Here is a 14071-nt window from a genome sequence, read left to right as displayed (position 1 = left end):
GTAACGAAAGGTAGACCCCAGCTCCTCAGTTCCTCTAAAAGCAACCCCTGCCGTGTTCAGCCCCATCACTGGATACTTTCAGAAATTATCAGGTTTGCTGTCACCAAAGGGAACTATATACAGTACACATCAGCTTGTTTGATTTACCTAACACTTTGCTTAATAACACACCACTGAGATGTATTTTTATAATAAAAACAAGACTAAGTTTATTCACAAAGAGCAGAGATTCAAAGACTCAAATGAGTAGAGAGTAAGAATATTGGAAACAGAAGTATAAGATGCTTCTTAGAGTCTAAACTTAACTTTAACAAGCTCAAATCCTTGTCTGAAGTAGGTTCTCACCTAAAACAATTTCCCAGCACCACCACCCAGCATGGCTGGGATCCACTTTTTATGAATACAAAATGTGCTGTCCTTTTTGCTCCCTCAGTGATGGATAAAAAGCTGTTGTCCCTTTCCCCCAGATGTAGTCCAGTAAACCTTTGAAGTGTATTCTTTTGAAGTGCATCCCCAGATAAAACACTTCTCCATTGTTCATTTTCCTGGGTGCTCCTTTCCTGTTGACTTCACAGGTCTCTGATGATTTGGAATGTATACATAGCTTCACCATATGTGTTTGCCTCATCATGCTTAATTTACATCAGAGACAGGGATAGGTGAATAGGCATGCTTTTTCCGGCAGAAAACCCATTTGTTAACTCTGCCTTGTTACAGACTTTACAATATATTTTCAGTATGTATACATAACTCCTTATACAGTGTCAGTACATACATTTCACAATGATATTAATGACAAGTGTGTCACTGGCTTTTATTTAATACCTTAAACAACACTATTTATGGATAAATACCATGGAAGCAGTGTGTTAGGTGTAGTGAGTGCATCAGGCTTGATAGGAGTTACCGTTACAGAGCACCGAACCCTTTGTCAGTAGGCATTGTGGGTTCTGAGGGTCACACTCACTCACTCACTAAATGATAATTTTGCCTGAGTAAGGATTTATGGATTAAGATTTAAGGATTTGACCTGATGTGATTACTAATTTACCTTGTTTAAAGCTCAAAGTACGTGCCACTAGCCAAATTTTGCCCTTATTTACACCTGAGCAAATCAATAGAGATTTGTGTGAGTGTAGCTGCAAACAGAATTTGGCTCCATGTACTTCTATATACTTACAAAATGAAGCTATGAGAATAAAATTAGACTGATTTGTAACTGAAATATTTATATAATTAAAAACTCCTAATTACAAGTTGTCAAAACAAATCCTATTAACTTTTAAATAATTTGTAATGTACATGTTTCTACAACTTATTGCAGACTGGATAGCCAGTGATTCTCAATCAGTTTATATTGGAGAGAGGCCTAAATCAAAACCCTGGATTCAAATGTCCCAACAACTTGAGGAAATTAAAGACCAAATTGGGATCTGAACTCTGGAGCTCAGACCCATCTGTCATTTCTGTTAATCATGAACATATTTAATAATAACTGATAGGAAAAGCATTTGTTGATTGTTAAGGACTGGCTGGAGAATTTGAATATGCTTAATATTATTGTTCATGAATTGTCAAGAAATGCCCTCCTCTATTGATTATTTTAATATGTATATTACAATCAAAAAACTATGCTAAAAGAACTTTATTAAGGTTGCAAAGTCAAGCATTCAGCATTTAGTAAATACCAAAATTAAGGCTGTGTGTGCAACCTTAATTTCATCCCCTGGTGCACATGCATTATGATGATCTTTAATTACATGATCACATACTAGTATTACTAATTTTTTGCTTTCTTTTTTCCCTAGTTCACCAAACCGAACTTCTGTGGCTTTGAAAGGGTGAGAATCTTGGAAAAGCAGTTTTCTTAATCTTCTGTTTGTTTTCCGTGTTTACAGTATAAGATCACTTTACTCCAATGAGTTAATATTTTTAAAAAATCACAGAAATATTTTTAATTTCTGGGTTAGAACACCACAATTGCCTAACAGTTCACAAAATCATTTTAAGTTAGGCCAGCCTACTAAGAATAATACAGCAGAGGGAATTGTAGGCATGCACAATTTACTTTCTCAGATTTGAACTTGGCTGTGGACACTGAGTAGCATTATCATGGGATCTTTTAATAACTACCACTTATCAAGACTTTGGTTTCACATGTTTGAAAAATTACACCTCCAACAGCTTTATGTTCAGGCCTTGCTTATTCCTGACTTGGAGATTCAGGAAGTGGCTGTATTCTCCAATTCCTTTTTCCATCAACCTGTATTTATTCTTATCTACATTATTGATCAAGCCCAACCCTCCTTGCACCTTCCAGTGTCTTTGCAGGATTCTTTAATGCAAACTAAGCTATTATTTATGTACAGAAAAATTATATCACAAAGGGATGCAATTATTTTAATTATGTATTTCCCTCTGTTTCTCATAGGATGATTATTTCAGAGCAAACGTATGGTATAATGTGCAATGTCTAGCTAACAAAGAGAGCTATGAAGGTGAGAAGTTCAGATGTGAAAATTTTTAAATCTATGAAATGGGAGAAAAGGAAAAAAAGTAAAGCCTAGTTAGGAACTGAGTTGTGTTCGGGTTAATCACTTAACCTGGGGTTTTCACAGGAGCCAAAGGGAGTTAGGCATCCATATCCCACTGAATTTCCATGGCATTTGGGCACCAAACTCCCTTAGGATCTTCTGAAAATCCCAGCCTTAACTATAAAGTGTCTTTAGTTTAGGGGCTGATCCCCCCCCAACCATTCTCCCACAACTTATCCAGCCATGAAAAACGCTAAAAAACAGTAGAAGTGCTGTGGTGGTTCTTTGAGTGGTGTCCCTGTGGATACTCCACTTCAGGTGCACGTGTGTCTGCACCTTTGATGGGAGATTTTTGGTAACAGTGCCTGTTCTGCCCGTGCCTGTGCTCACACGTCCTTGTGCCACACACCAAGGCTGCATGGGCAAACCATCCTCAATTCCTTCTCAACCACCTGCATCCAGAGATGGGGTCTAGTATGTGCCTGTTTGTTGGAATGTTTCTTTTCTTTTCGTTTCTTTTCTTTTCTTCTTAAAATATGTACACGTGCATGCGTGCACACACAAGCACTTTTGTTTTCTTTTTCTTTTTCCCCTGTTGAGGGGTTTGAACAACTTTTTCTTTTGTTGGTGATGCTGGGCTCCCTGGGATGTAAAAGGCCCCTCTCTTGTCGACAAGCAATCCCTGTTAGTGACAGGCATTCCCACTGCATTCATTGTTTGGGAGAGTCTCACATTCCCAGCAAGTGTAAAATCTGCTTTTCTTTTAAGGGAAGATGCTGTAAAAACAGGGAAATTAAATAGAGATTATTAATAATGGAGCTTGCCTTAAGACTGGCCTTGGACCCAAGTACAAAAAACCCCCTGTACAGGGATCCTCTGTCTGTCAGTGCCCTGTCGTCATTGAGATCACAGTGATCGAGAGCTTCCAAGGGGAACACAGCAACAAAACCCCGGTCTCCAACACTCTCTGTAAGGGACCGGGGCTAGACAGTCTGGCCTAGCAGTCACAGCTGGGCTGGAGTCCACAAGTGTCAGGGACTGTAGTCAGTGAGCATGAGTCACAGGAATTTCTAAAGCTGGGTTCATTAGGCAAGAATCTGTGTCAAAGTGAGGTTAAGATCAGAGACCGGAGATCAGAGGTAATACCAGGCAAGAGTCAGGGTCAGAGTCGGGCTGAAATCGGAGGCTGGAGTTCAGGAAACAATGTGAGGTCCAGAGTCGTAGCAGGCCCAAAAGCTGTGGTGTTGCCCAGACAACTTCCTGGGGCATTCTCCAGAATTAAATAGGATGATTGGCCAATCAGAGGGCCGCAAGGTACTGTCACTCTGGCTCCCTTGGGAGGTACTTCCTGTGGCAACTATTCTCCACAGTGCTTCCTGGGGTCCTGGTGGCCGTGTGGGAACATCAGCCATCACTGGCTCTACAGACCAGGGTTTTAGCCCCCGCATCCTAATGCTCTCCTTGATTACAGTACTGATTACCACACTGCCAGTACTTAGAGCTTCCCACTCCAAGTATAAGGAAGGGGATAAGAGGAGCAAAACAATGGAGAGTTCATCATTAAAGAAGATCCGATCCCCAGAGACCTCAGGACCCAAGAGGAGTGCTAGTGAAGCTCCGAGTATTAAGCATGTTAAGTCTTCAGCTAAGTCCCATACTTCTTTGGTTAAGGGCTTGGTATCAAAGACTACTACTAACAAGAGACTGAATCTTCAACCTCCTTAGTGCCGCCATTAGTGCCTCGCACAGCGGCCTCTGCAATGTCATTGGTGCCAGTACCAAGTTCTGTTCTGCTGCAGGAATTCTGGTAGCTGAAAGACCTTATGGTACCAGATGAGCCTGAGTCTCCTCTTCTTGCAAGCTCTGGATGCCTCTCAGTACTGAAATTGGCCGGGTCACTGACTGCTCATGTTTCTGGGAGACCTACATCTTGGACTATCCATGAGGAGGAGTTGTCACGTTCGATACAATCTGTGGAGGAGCATTCTGACTCAGACTCTGTACTTCCTGCCCTCTGAGGAAGACCTGAGAGAGAAAACAAAGGAAATCAGCTGTTGCCACCAGCTAATTAAACGTGCATAAACCTCTTAGGACACAAAATCCAATCCTGTTCTTAAAAAAGGTAAATTTTATTAAAAACAAAAAGAAAGAAAATACATTGAGAACTCAGGCTATTGCTAGATATAAAAAACCCACTTACAAAAATTCAGCATCAAGAATGACCTTCTTGAGGACCAGCTTAAAGGTTACAAGCAAAACAAAAGCATTTTGGGTTAGCACTGAGGAGTCCACAAGCCATAAAGAAATAAACCTAACTGTGTCTTCCTAGACATTTCCTGATCTACTTACATATCTGGAGGTTTCAAGTGAGTAGTTTCTAGGTATGATTCAGATGATTTTTCATACCTGTCCCCAAGCTTCTTACACCATAGTTGCATTCCCTTTTCTCTGGGAGAACAACAGAGACAGACAGACAAAGGGGAAGTTTTTTCCCAGTTTTAAAAAGTTCTAGCCTTCCCATTGGCTCTTTTTTGGTCAAGTGCCCACTCCCTTTCTTTTACCTATGCAGGGAGACTTTTTAACCTTTTATAGGTAAAGCAAGTAAAGAACAACTACAGTAACTCCTCACTTAAAGTTGTCCCGATTAACATTGTTTTGGTTTTATGTTGCTGATCAATTACAGAACATGCTTGTTTAAAGTTGTGCAATGCTCCCTTATAACATTGTTTGGCAGCTGCCTGCTTTATCCACTGATTGCAGGAAGAGCAGCCCATTGGAGCTAGTGGTGGGGGCTTGGAACCAGGGTGGACCGGCAGCCTCCTGCTCCCCTAAATTCCCTGTGTGGCAGCCGCCCCAGGCTATCAATTGCTGGGAAGTTCAGCTGTCCCTCCCCACACTGCCATGTGCTGCTCCTGCCCTCTGCCTTGGAGCTGCTCCCGGGAGCCTCCTGCTTGGTGTGCAGGGTGGGCGCCCCGCTTACCCCATCTCTGTAGAGCAGGGAGGACACGACAGGGCTCAGGACAGGATCAACATGCTGATCTAATTGAAAAGGTAATGTACTTAGAGTGGTGTCAGCATACTTAAAGGGGCAATGCGCATCTCTCTCTCTCTCTCACACACACAGGGTGTGTGTCTCTGTGTCTGTCTGCCATGTTGTCTCCCCTCCCTCCATTCCTGCTGCCTTGTAGAGTGTGAGGCTACATTAACAACACGTTTCAGAGTAACAGCCGTGTTAGTCTGTATTCGCAAAAAGAAAAGGAGTACTTGTGGCACCTTAGAGACTAACCAATTTATTTGAGCATGAGCTTTCATGAGTTACAGCTCACTTAGAATCATAGAATATCAGGGTTGGAAGGGACCTCAGGAGGTCATCTAGTCCAACCCCCTGCTCAAAAGCAGGACCCATCGCCAATTAAATCATCCCAGCCAGAGCTTTGTCAAGCCTGACCTTAAAAACTTCTAAGGAAGGAGATTCCACCACCTCCCTAGGCAACACGTTCCAGTGTTTCACCACCCTCCTAGTGAAAAAGTTTTTCCTAATATCCAACCTAAACCTCCCCCACTGCAACTTGAGACCATTACTCCTTGTCCTGTCCTCTTCCACCACTGAGAATAGTCTAGAACCATCCTCTTTGGAACCACCTCTCAGGTAGTTGAAAGCAGCTATCAAATCCCCCCTCATTCTTCTCTTCTGCAGACTAAACAATCCCAGTTCCCTCAGCCTCTCCTCATAAGTCATGTGTTCCAAACCCCTAATCATTTTTGTTGCCCTTCGCTGGACTCTTTCCAATTTATCCACATCCTTCTTGTAGTGTGGGGCCCAAAACTGGACACAGTACTCCAGATGAGGCCTCACCAATGTCGAACAGAGGGGGACAATCATGTCCCTCGATCTGCTCGCTGTGCCCCTACTTATACATCCCAAAATGCCATTGGCCTTCTTGGCAACAAGGGTACACTGTTGACTCATATCCAGCTTCTCGTCCACTGTCACCCCTAGGTTCTTTTCCGCAGAACTGCTGCCTAGCCATTCGGTCCCTAGTCTGTAGCTGTGCATTGGGTTCTTCCGTCCTAAGTGCAGGACCCTGCACTTATCCTTATTGAACCTCATCAGATTTCTTTTGGCCCAATCCTACAATTTGTCTAGGTCCCTCTGTATCCTATCCCTGCCCTCCAGCGTATCTACCACTCCTCCCAGTTCAGTATCATCCGCAAATTTGCTGAGAGTGCAATCCACACCATCCTCCAGATCATTTATGAAGATATTGAACAAAACCGGCCCCAGAACTGACCCCGGGGCACTCCACTTGACACCGGCTGCCAACTAGACATGGAGCCATTGATCACTACCCGTTGAGCCCGACAATCTAGCCAACTTTTTACCCACCTTATAGTGCATTCATCCAGCCTGTACTTCTTTAACTTGCTGACAAGAATACTGTGGGAGACAGTATTCACTTCATCGGATGCATACCGTGGAAACTGCAGTAGACATTATATACACACAGAGACCATGAAACAATACCCCCTCCCACCCCACTGTCCTGCTGGTAATAGCTTATCTAAAGTGATCATCAAGTTGGGCCATTTCCAGCACAAATCCAGGTTTTCTCACCCTCCGCCCTCCCCACACACAAACTCACTCTCCTGCTGGTAATAGCCCATCCAAAGTGACCACTCTCTTCACAATGTGTATGATAATCAAGGTGGGTCATTTCCAGCACAAATCCAGGTTCTCTCACCCCCCTCCAAAAACCACACACACAAACTCAATCTCCTGCTGGTAATAGCTTATCCAAAGTGACCACTCTCCCTACAATGTGCATGATAATCAAGGTGGGCCATTTCCAGCATAAATCCAGGTTTTCTCATCCCCCCCCCCATACACACACAAACTCACTCTCCTGCTGGCAATAGCTCATCCAAACTGACCACTCTCCAAGTTTAAATCCAAGTTTAACCAGAACGTCTGGGGGGCGGGGTAGGAAAAAGCAAGGGGAAATAGGCTACCTTGCATAATGACTTAGCCACTCCCAGTCTCTATTTAAGCCTAAATTAATAGTATCCAATTTGCAAATGAATTCCAATTCAGCAGTTTCTCGCTGGAGTCTGGATTTGAAGTTTTTTTGTTGTAAGATAGTGACCTTCATGTCGGTGATTGCGTGACCAGAGAGATTGAAGTGTTCTCCGACTGGTTTATGAATGTTATAATTCTTGACATCTGATTTGTGTCCATTTATTCTTTTACGTAGAGACTGTCCAGTTTGACCAATGTACATGGCAGAGGGGCATTGCTAGCACATGATGGCATATATCACATTGGTGGATGTGCAGGTGAACGAGCCTCTGATAGTGTGGCTGATGTTATTAGGCCCTGTGATGGTGTCCCCTGAATACATATGTGGGCACAGTTGGCAATGGGCTTTGTTAACCCTTGAGGGCTCAGCCGAGTGCTAGTTCATCATTTAGCAGTAAGGCATTCCCTCGGAAATATCCGACCCTCTTCCACCCTCTGACTTCACCACCTCAACCAAGCTTCACAATCATCATTGCTGTGTACAGCATTATACTGTTTGTTTGAAACTTATAGTGTGTGTGTGTGTGTATATATGTAGATATATTTAAAAAATGTTAAACCCTTTACATATATAGTCTTTTGTCTGGTGAAAAACATTTCTCTGGAACCTAACCCCCCCCCCCTATTTACATTAATTCTTATGGGGAAATTGGATTTGCTTAACATCATTTTGCTTAAAGTTGCATTTTTCAGGAACATAATTACAACGTTAAGTGAGGAGTTACAGTACTAAGAGGGATTTTTTATAGCTAACTGGAAGGCTGGGTGCCCATAAAAGGGAGCTACGCTCCCCCCTTTTCATGTATCACAGAGCTGGACTCTCAAATCCTTAGCATAATACTTGTAGCTTGAGGATTTCCAGAGATCAATCTTCTTGCCACGTCAGCCAACACAAAGAACAGGAAATTCTGTTCCTGGCAAGACTCAATCACCAACCTCTAGGAGACACTTTCCTCTTTGCATGTACAAAGGGTCTTTTCTATGCATATCCTCCAACTCCATTGCTCTTAAAGGCCATTATCAAGATCAGACAGGACCAAGCCAAAGTCATTCTGATTGCATCATAAGAACAGCCATATTGGGTCAGTCCAAAGATCCATCTAGCCCAGTATTCTGTCTTCCAACAGTGGCCAATGCCAGGTGCCACAGAGGGATTGAACAGAACAGGTAATCAAGTGATCCATCCCCTGTCACCCATTCCCAGCTTCTGGCAAACAGAGGCTAGAGACACCATCCCTGCCCATTCTGGCTAATAGCCATTGATGGACCTATCCTCCATGAGTTTATCTGGTTCTTTTTTGAACCCTGTTATAGTCTTGGCCTTCACAACATCCTCTGGCAAGGAGTTCCATCAACTTGACCATGACAAGTTTGGTTTCCTTACCTCATCAAATTTATCTCTCACACTCCATGGCAGCTCCCAATCAAACCTCGAGTGTTGTCTCAGGATGTGGATCAGACACTTCACCCCAATCTGAATGTCCTGCAACCTTGGTTCCTCCATGGGCTCTCAAGATTAGAGATCACATGTTCTTTGGAAGTACAAAAGATATTGTTAAATACCAGAAAGGAATCTGCTAGACATACTTTTCAGAAATAGAAAAATGGTGCCATCTTTCTACTGTTTGTTTCCTCAATCTTGGATTACCTACTGGAATTGAAAAATTCAGGCCTTCCTAGTAGTTTCCATCAAGGTTCATTTAGCAGCAATAGCAGCTTTTCATGTGCCAGTAGAAGGTTTTTCAGTATTTGCTCATCCAGCCACAGCGAGATTCCTAAAAGGATTTATCAATCTTTTTCTGCAGATTAGAGCTCCTACATAGCTTTGGGATTTCAGCCTAGTTCTTAACTGTCTCATGAAACAACCCTTTGAGCCATTAACTACAGGCTCGCTGCTACATCTGTCTACAAAGGCTGCTTTCTTAGTGGCCATCACTTCTGCTCTAAACGTTGGGGCGGGGGTGTCTCTAATGGCAGATGCTCCCTTACCTTTTCCTTGGAAAACAAAGTAATCTTTATGACCTCATCCAAAGTTCTTACCTAACAGGTCTTCTGAATTTCATATCATCCAAACTATTCACCTTTCTTTTTTTTCCCCTTCAGCCACAGTCTACACAGTCGTCTGCTTTTAATGCACTAAATGTTAAGAGGACACTAGCCTTTTACTTGGATAGAACTAGGCCATTCAGGAGGTCCCCTAGACTCTTTGTTTCTACTGCAAATAGGTCTGAGGGAGCACCTGTCTCCACTCACAGACTTTGTAAGTGGATCTTTGGATGTATTATTGCCTTACGGATTAGCTGAGGTTACACCTCCTCTAAAAGTGACTGCACACTCTACGAGGTCACAGTCTACATCTGTAGCTCTACTCAAAGACATTCTGGTTGCTGAAATCTGCAGGGCTGCAACATGTTCCTTGATGCAAACGTTTTCCAACCACTATGCCCTAAATCATGCTGCAAGATCAGATGGGGTAGTAGGCAACACAGTTCTTTCTTCAGTGATGGACTCTGTTCTTAAACTCCCACCTTCTTAAAGGGTTATTGCTAGGGAGTCGCCTAAATTGGAGTTCCCCCAAGGACACTTCTCGAAGGAGGAGATGTTATTCACCTTGTATAGTAACTGGAGTTCTTCGATATGTGTCCCCGTGGGTGCTCCACTATCCATCCCCCCTTGCTTCGGAACTGCCTTTGTGATAAAGAAGGAAATGAGAGCAGCTTGGCCACATAGACCTATATAGCCTCGATGCAGGACACAAGGATGTGTAGGACATGTGTGGGCAGAACAGCCACTGCTACCAAAAATCTCCAACCGAAGGTACAGGGACGAATGTGCCTCTAAAGTGGAGCACCACAGAGGCACACACTTCTCAAAGAACTCCAGTTACTGCCCAAGGTGAGTAACCTCTCCTGCTGCATGAGGGATAGGCAGTAGAGAGGCTGCATGGAAGGGAAACCTGAGCCTTCTCAGTGCCCTACAGCACTGCTGTGCAGCAGTTCTCTGCAAGGCAATGCAGCGGTCCTGCTGGGATGGGCAGTGAATCTATAGACTTCACAGATCCACTGATCAGAGCACTATTTAGTGGGCACAGAACAAGCAGCAGCTGCTCTTATAACCCAGACATTGCTGTAGTGGCCACATAGTGGCGGCTCTGAAACCTAGCTCCAGGTTAGGGTGACAATTCTTCCCCACCTCCCTGTGTAAAGCCCATTCACTCAAGCTTTGAAGAGGGAGCAAAAATTTAACCCAGACAATTACACACTGGTTTAAACTATTTACAGGTGTATTTGTATAAACAGTTACAAGAGGTCCCTCATCTCCCATCCTTTGCATGAGCATATGGGGTAAAAGAGTTTTTCTAACACCAACGGATATTTTCTATGTTCTTAATTTTCATTTGTACTTGTATGTGAGTGCACAGTAGCTATTTTACACAGGCAGATTGAAATCAGCATTCCACAAATCCAGTTCACAAACTCTATTCCATGTAAATGCAGTCTATAGAGTAAGCTTGTCCATATACCAGATTTGTCATTTACCTTACTTGTTTGTTCAGTTGGTTATCATTTCCCAGATTAATAGTTCTCCTTTTATTCATTCAGTGGACTACTTAGCATAAGAGAGGGGAGTAGGGGAAAAAGGATTAAAACAGGAGGTATGGAACAGAATACAGTAGAACCTCAGTTATGAATACCAAAGTTACAAACTGACTGGTCAACCACGCACCTCATTTGGAACCGGAAGTATGCAATCAGGTAGCAGGAGAGACAACAACAAAAAAGTAAATACAGTACAGTACTGTGATAAACGTAAACTACTTAAACTTTTTTTTTTAAATAAAAGAAGATTTGACAAAGTAAGGAAACGGTTTCTGTGCTTGTTCCATTTAAATTGAGATGGTTAAACACAGCATTTTTCTTCTGCATAGTAAAGTTTCAAAGCTGTATTAAGTCAAAGAACCACCATAATGTTTTGTTCAGAGTTACGAACATTTCAGATTTACAAACAACCTCCTTTCCTGAGGTGTTCATAACTCTGAGGTTCTACCGTACAGATATCTTCTTGTAGATCCACCTCCCCTCCAAACCTCTTTGTCAAGGGGAAATGAAAGAAACAATTATCCTAAAATTGCTCCCCATGTAGCTAACTGTCTTTTAGCAGTGCTTTGTGACCTTTTAGCCATTTCCTGTTCTCACTTGGTGTAATGTAGGAGATTCTAGCTTAGCAATAGAGCTTTTCACTTTTTCATTTATAGCCTTTCCAGTTATCCGTCAACTGAAAAATACTTTTCATATCTAAAAAATACAAATTTCTTTATTTTACTGCTCTGATCCTCAAACTCACAGATTTTGAAGAATTCTCCTGAGGAGAGGGACTGCCACTTAAAGGCTTCCTGTCTCTCCACTAGTGCCGAGCCAAACCCCCAGCAGCCTTCTAGGAGTTCCCTCAACCAAAGATGTTATTTAACCAGAACCCTGAAGGGGATTTTCAAATGGTGGAGGGGGACACAATGTAACTTACCTAGACTCTGGTGGGATGGAGAATCAGGTGGAACTGGAACCCTAAAGAGAACCCATGGAAGGGTCTCTATAGAGTTGGATGAAATGTGGCACATACCACAGAGGTGATAGTTCCCTTTCCAGCCTGCCTAAACCCAAATCAGCTTGTACAGGTTCCCCCTCTGAATAAGGAACAGAGTTGGTGGTGTGTGGGGAGTATAACATTTTTATTTATTTTTTTATATTCATACACATACACACACATTATATGAGCTGATATAAGCTTTTTTTTTCAAAAGTGCTGAGTATGTTCGGTACTTAGCTGTTTTGAAGAACTGGCCCCAATTCTGGGAAATCTGTCCCATAAAGATGAAACCATATTGCTCTTTTTATAAAACTATATTACAGCTATTTCATGCTGACTTTGACTTTTAGATATACCTTTTTTTTTTCCCCTAGTGGATTACATTAGCCTCTTGTTCAACAAAGATAAGACATTAAGCCAGGTATGGTAGTGCAGTAAACCAGGTAAGGTTTGCATTGGTTGATCGTAACTGCAGTACTGATGCAACAGTATTCCCACTGATATCAGTCTATATTTTTTAATTTCCTATTTCTTTGCCATTTTTCTGTCTGAACATGTAAAGTCTTGATGTCATAGCTCATTAGTAAAAAGTTGGCACGCTATATCTCCCCTAGTTAGTTTCCTAGCTTTAAAATTGCTTTCCATATTAATATGCAATAACATTTAGCTCATACTATGACCCTGTTGATACTTCCATTGGGTGACATTGGTGGCCCCAGCACCAATGTGGATCTCATTAAAGTCAGTTAGGCGCCACATGGGCACAAAGGGCTGTCTTCGTGGATCTAGTTGAAGATTAAAGGGCCTAAAGTTGCAATTGTTTACTTGAGCCGCTTCCTTAATCCTCCAGGAAAATTCTCATTAACTTCCACTTACTTACTAGTTCCCATTTGTCCATATCACAGATCCAACATAGAGGTAGGCTTGGTTCCAGATGGTTGTCAATTTCTGCCCAAAAGAAGAAATCCAGGACCCGAGTAAGACTAAATCTGGTCTTGCTGAAGGGATTTGTGCGAAGGCTTGTGCAGTTTTGTTAGTCTAATGCTCACAAGCATTCTATTGAAGTCAATGGAGCTGAGCCAGTTTAAACCAGCTGAGGATCTGATCCTCCATTTTGTTCTGAAACCAAGCTTATGATACACTATATAAAAACCCATACAAACTTTCACCATATTGAGTTCCTAATCCCATATTTCCTTCCTCTTAGGTATCTACCTGTTTCTATAGTAATGATCCATATACAGAATGGTACAGTTGCTTACCCCGTAGATTTCATGGTGGAAAGACACTTTCTAGACGAGTAGTGACATTTCTTGTTGACTATCAGCAGAACACTGGAATAAGTCTTATAAATGTTCAGGTACAGTATGGAACCGCAGGCATAATTTCTGCCTCTTAACACATCTGAACTTTAATTTATAATTTAAATTAAATTGCCCATCCTTCCATGCCATTCTGTTGTTCTGTCCAAGACCATGGCTTTTGGATAAAGGATGCCAAACTGTATCGGTGATTATTAGAGGAGGGGAACTGAAACTTAGGAGATCTGAGTTCTGTCCCTGACTCTTTCACGGGTTTGCTTTTTGGGCAAGTCACTTCACCTTTCTATGCATTAGTTTCCCCATCTGTAAAATGAGGATAATAAAAATTTTATTAATCTACAGTGACATTCTCCCCTGTGCAGAAGTCCAGGGCAAGGCCTGTGTTGGATCGAAGTGGTGAATTGGCTTGGTGTTGGACTTCTGCACAAGGATGAACTTCACCTTAGTGTTTTGCAGGCCCTTTTTGAAATCCTTGCATGGAATGTGCTATAGAAGTGTGAAGTAGTAAAGGTATATTTCTCCTTTATTTCTGTATATAAAATGGGTCCTTCTTT

General features: G+C 42.3%; 1 protein-coding gene across 1 annotated transcript in view; it reads left to right on the top strand.

The window, feature by feature from the left end:
- CATSPERB (cation channel sperm associated auxiliary subunit beta) overlaps positions 1–14071 on the top strand; it is a gene marked incomplete at both ends in the record, with an annotated part of 90033 nt that overhangs the window by 23013 nt on the left and 52949 nt on the right. Inside the window, 4 exons of the mRNA XM_084629817.1 lie at positions 1809–1841; positions 2432–2498; positions 12570–12616; positions 13403–13555. Of these exons, the coding sequence (XP_084485943.1) occupies positions 1809–1841; positions 2432–2498; positions 12570–12616; positions 13403–13555 (300 nt within the window). The remainder of the gene's footprint in view (positions 1–1808; positions 1842–2431; positions 2499–12569; positions 12617–13402; positions 13556–14071) is intronic.

This window comes from Lepidochelys olivacea (assembly GCF_965140295.1).
Source record: "Lepidochelys olivacea isolate rLepOli2 genome assembly, chromosome: 6".
In the NCBI taxonomy this organism is placed as follows: Eukaryota; Metazoa; Chordata; order Testudines; family Cheloniidae; genus Lepidochelys; species Lepidochelys olivacea.
The sequence above is the reverse complement of the archived record's forward strand: the minus strand, read 5'-3'. Positions and strand labels throughout refer to the sequence as shown.